General features: G+C 38.9%; 1 protein-coding gene across 1 annotated transcript; it reads right to left on the reverse strand.

Moving 5' to 3' along the window:
• Window positions 1-880: 880 nt before the first annotated feature.
• On the reverse strand, window positions 881-3,573 carry LOC143139949 (guanylyl cyclase inhibitory protein). Its single transcript, XM_076300814.1, has 5 exons — window positions 3,503-3,573; window positions 3,027-3,159; window positions 2,150-2,299; window positions 1,738-1,843; window positions 881-1,337 (listed from the first exon to the last, which is right to left on the reverse strand). The coding sequence occupies exons 1-5, from the start codon at window positions 3,571-3,573 to the stop codon at window positions 1,135-1,137; spliced, it is 663 nt and encodes a 220-aa protein (XP_076156929.1). The 3' UTR covers window positions 881-1,134.
• Between the last annotated feature and the right edge of the window lie 1,639 nt (window positions 3,574-5,212).

Genomic DNA, 5,212 nt, shown 5'->3' on the forward strand with positions numbered 1-5,212 from the left:
TCACACAGGGAGCTTGCATGGCATTTCAAATTGAATGTAACCTAATGTATGTAGGCTATACGTGGAAAAGAAATATATTAGGCTATTGTTATGCTTGCCCATAACCGGTTCTTTAACTTATCCTGGAGTATAGGTCTGACGTGGCTGAATTAAAGGTTAAAATAAGTTTTAAATCACCGGTTGCCAGAACAGCTGGTCGGTTGGTTGCTTGTCAAACAGACATTCATCATTAAAACAGCTTTGAAGATAGAATCGCCGTGGGCTAATGGAAAATAAACAGTTATGTAGAATTGTTGCTCTGTTATCTGGTCAGTAGTCGACCATAGGTCTACCAACAAAGTCAAGGTAGGTTTATAAAACGAAATAAGGTCAACACACCTTTTTCTTTAATTTCAGTGATAACAGCGATATTTTCCCACATTGTAAGATAACTTTTTTTTCTGTTATAGCTTCAAAGAAAAAAAGTTGTTATTTTTATTTATTATTTCTTCAAACTCAGACTCATTAACATAGCCTACTATTACATGTGTGGTGTCTACTGGACCGAGTGTAATAATTGTAGGTGCTATGTACCTTAACTGTGTCCTCCTCACTGGGCCTGCTGTGTGTGTGTGTGTGTGTGTGTGTGTGTGTGTGTGTGTGTGTGTGTAGTGTCTGTGTGCGGGAATGTTGTCTTTTTGCACCTTCTATTCCCACACAAAGTGACACAATCGTTACATTTCAAGCACTTCCACCTGTTCTGATTAAGTTTTAAGACATAAGCATCAATAATGATCAGAAATCTTGTTTATATTTTTTTACCTTAATTGAATTTACTTATTTTCTCACAAAAGGCGAAAATCATTCATATGATCATAAATGTGATCTCACAGGGGTAAATGGCAAATATGAACCATGATATTAATCATTAGTAATTGAGCTAAAGTAAACACCTGATAAATATTTTTACATAAAAGCCTAATAATGTGGTGGGTCCACCAGACCCAGGAACATTGGCTGAGTAACAAAAATATGAACACCATATAGGGTTAAGTGCATGATCTGGGTTCAGTTCTTCTTGAGGTGGTGAATAATGTTGGGTCCCTTCACTGTCCAGTCTCCTGACCTGGAATCAGGATATAATTGATGTAATAATCACAGCAGTCTTGGATTCGGATTGTTTTCAGGGGATGCAGATGGGAGGTGCAGGACGTCCATCACCCCAGTTGCATGTTCATCATGCAGAGACCGCTTTGGTGGCCGCTCGACCTTCACAGTGTTGGGGTCGCACTCAAGCATCTCTCTGATCCACTCGTCACCCAAAGCTCCCTCAATGAACTCCTCCAGACTGATGATAGCTTAGGAAGTGACAGAGGAGTTAGTCAACGAAGGAGTTTGACTCACAGTTGAAATGGCTGAATAGTGGCTTTATAGGATGTCATGATGCAAGGCATGAATTAGGTTCTTCTGCTTTGAGTTATTTATGTATTTTAAGGCTAGGCCTAGGCTAGATTTCAACAACTATGCATGTTTATTTTACGGCATGCCAACTCAGGTCTCTAGATTAAGGTAGTGAACCCAAACACGACCACATTAAAAATTCAGATGGTTTTAGATTTAGAACCCATATTGACCAACATATAATGGTGGTAACCCCATGCTTAGCTGTGTGATCTGCTGCCAAAAGGTTTACTGAACTGTATGATTTAGGCCTACTCATGTTGTAGGCTACCCAGATTATACTGCTGCAGTACTCACCGTTATTGTCTTTGTCCAGTCGCACAAAGATCCTGTTGGTGCACTCCTCCGCTGTAAGGGGGTTGATTTTGGTTATAGAGGCGGCCACGCTCATCTTGTACACAGCCTGAGATTAGATAGGGAAGATTGAGTGAGGAACTTTAGAAAACACATGATCTCCTGACTCCTTGTGGACAAACTAGATATTACATACAAAATATGACTCGAACATGATGGCCTTACAAGTGCTGAAAAGTTTTTTTTCTAGTTTGAAAATACAAAGACTAACGTTACACAAACAAGTACAGAATATATCTGTGTACATGATGTACAACTATGTGGCATGTGTGCAAATGAGCTGACAAATACAACACATTTTACAAGTTAAAAAGAACTCTGTGAAATGCCCTCATGGAGAGGAAGGGGGCGCTACCTGCATGATCTCTAGCATCTCTCCTCGGGTTATGGCTCCGTCTTTGTCTTTGTCATAGAGCTTAAAAGACCAACGCAGTTTCTCCACTGATGAGCCTTCTGTCAGCATACTGATGGCCGTCACATATTCTCTGAAGTCAACAACTCCATCCTGCAAAGCAACAGCAGCCCCAGGCAGTGGGATGATTACAGTATTGAAAATCAGTTTGCATTTAAGCCTCCCAATATACACATTGCCTTGATGATGATTTGTTACAATGTTAAATACCTGACAGGGTTGAACCAGAACTGTGAAAAAGAAAATTCTGCTGTTTTCAGAAATATGAAAAAATTCTGAAGATAATTTTGGAAGACCTTGATTGTAGGATTCTTGTGGGCAGAGAAATGTAATTATATTTTGGGAATTGCATGACAGCTGCTTAATCATTTTTGAGTTAACTTTGGCAGTTCCATCCATCCTACGGCTCAAAATCTAAAGATGATTAACTATTTCCTCTGATCTCCAATTCATTATTATCCAATGAACATAGAATTGGGATAAATAAAATACAAAAGAACTTGGTCAAAGAATATGTCACTGAGCATCAGAACCAGAGAATTACCAGGAAACCCTCAGCTAAGGCTATTCCACTCAAGGAACTGGAATATAATATTACCAGACACACAAGCCAGCAGTAACCAAAAACTACAACAACAAAAAAAACTTGAATTTGAAACTTGAATTTAATTGAAAAAGATGTTAATTACATAATTTGTTGTTGTAGCTTGTTAGATCTGTCAGAGGAGAGGATTATCCCAGCATTATCTGAGGTATTGTGAGGGTCTGCACTGTTAGCGGGGCAGACATGTTGTGCCAGGCAGGAGCAGGTGCTGCCTACCCCATTGTTGTCAAGTGTGCGGAAGATCTGCTCGGCATACTCGGCCGACTCGGACCCCACGGTGCCATCGCAAAAGTGCCTCCTGAACTCGTGCAGAGTGATCAGACCACTTGGACACTCCTTCATGAACTTTCTGACAATGATATTTAATTTTGTGATTATAATGCTTGATACCCATATCAGTATTGTATTTATATTACAGCAGGCTATATTGACATTAAGGGAAAAAAATTATGTTCCATTAGGACAAATTCCATTTAAATAGCATTATAACTGCAGGAGTCGTTAGGACAAATTCCATTTAAATTGTAGGCCTAATAAATACATGAATCACCAGTAGATTCATGTGTCTATAATAAATCAACAAAGCCCAGTCCAGATAAACTTTTTTCTACCCTTCCACAACCTATCCTAAAAATGCAAATTAATTAAATGTTAATGCGAAATAATGTAGACTTACTGATCCAGACTCTTACCTGAACCAATCATAGAGTTCGGTGATATACGTGCCTCCTCTTTTGCAGGGTAGTGTGGCAGATTGACCCATTCTTCTCTTAGCCCAAAGCCAGAGACCCCAGGTCCTGTTATATACCAGCATCCAGCTTACCTTTCACGCAATTAATCACATTTACCAGTGACCTTCTGGAGAGGAGATATAAGGCAAAAGTAATCTCCCCGTGGGAGGTCACGGATGGAGGGAGAGAGCCGAGGCAAATGTAATTAGCTCAGACTGGGCTGTGGGGGCCTGCTCGAGAGGCATACTGTGGCTAAAGATGGGGTGAGTTCTGTTGTATGTATGTAGGTTAAAATGTGTGTGTGTAGTGTATTTGTGTGATGATTAATTAGGTATTGGAGATATACTGCTTGTTTCAGATTCAGGCATACAACAAATTATGGCCACTTAAGTGTCACTTAATTGAATATAAGTATGTTATTAAAAGATTTCTTCCTCTGGATATAGAAATCTCCTAGGATCGGCTAGATGGCAAAATATCAATCAAGAGACAAGGTGATTAAAAGTGTTAAAGTGAAGAAAAGACTCAAGTGTTATGATATCCCATTATATCATTATACCCAAGCACATTGATATGCCATTCAGCATTACACCTCCCAGATACACCCCAACTGTTGTCCTCCAAACCAAACATCCAAAGAAGATATTAACTAGGACCACCAATCTAACCATTAACCCCAAATAGTTGACAAAATCCAGTGTAACATTGTGGTGCAGCTGGAGTCCACAATCTTAAGAGCCATCTGTAAAACCGACTCTAGATGATTAATAGAAAAGAGAGACTGTAGTTACATCATGACAATAGAGACTCTAGTTACATCATGAGGTAGGTGGTCAACAAATGAGAAGGATTCTACAAATGAGAAACACATGATCCTACACATGATCACAAGAAAACCTCTTGCAGTGTGTTGTCCAAAAGGCTTGGGAAAGGGATTACCAGCAGGACAATCTGTAACACTAGCTCAAAGACAATGAAGTTAACACTCTATAGCTCAATTAAAGACCTGATGAAATTCATACTGAGAATATGTGGTACATCCAGGACCACCACTCCATCATCCTATATGATCTGTAGATTGTTTTTGAAAAGAAACAGGGGAAACACGGCAGAAAAATGTAAGAAGCTCATACAGTCTTACTTCAAAGGACTTAGTGCAGCAATAGGTTTCTCTACCAAGAGTTGATGTTGAGAATTTAGCAAATTTTGCAATTTTACTAATGCAAAAGTGGGCTTATTATTTTTAATTTGTTTTATTTTAGCAGACAAATACATTATTTAGCTTCTATACTACAGCTCAAGTGTTCCCAATACAATTAAATTGAATGCTTTTGCAAGTAAAATATATGAGGAAATAGGGCGCTAAAGATTGTTTTACCCAGATGTTTAAAAATGTGAATATCAGCACATTTATGACATGCTAATATTAACCGCGTTTTGACCACCATTTTCAAAACTTGATGGAGAGTTTTAACCTCGATTTTTCAAATGTTTTTTTTTTTTCAGATGGAAACTGAGCTTCAGACAAATGTTAGGAGCTTCACCCCATAATATTTATATAACGACCAGCCCCTGTTTACAGACATGAGTCAGATACTCTGAATCAGCATGGGTCCCAGTGTGTGTGTGTGTGTGTGTGTGTGTAAGCGCCTCATTGACCAGAGACAGATA

This window comes from Alosa pseudoharengus, unplaced genomic scaffold (genome assembly GCF_046254945.1).
Source record: "Alosa pseudoharengus isolate Yale_2024_CS ecotype anadromous, Long Island Sound unplaced genomic scaffold, YU_APseudo_1.1 YU_APseudo_1.1_scf_10, whole genome shotgun sequence".
Taxonomy (NCBI): domain Eukaryota; kingdom Metazoa; phylum Chordata; class Actinopteri; order Clupeiformes; family Clupeidae; genus Alosa; species Alosa pseudoharengus.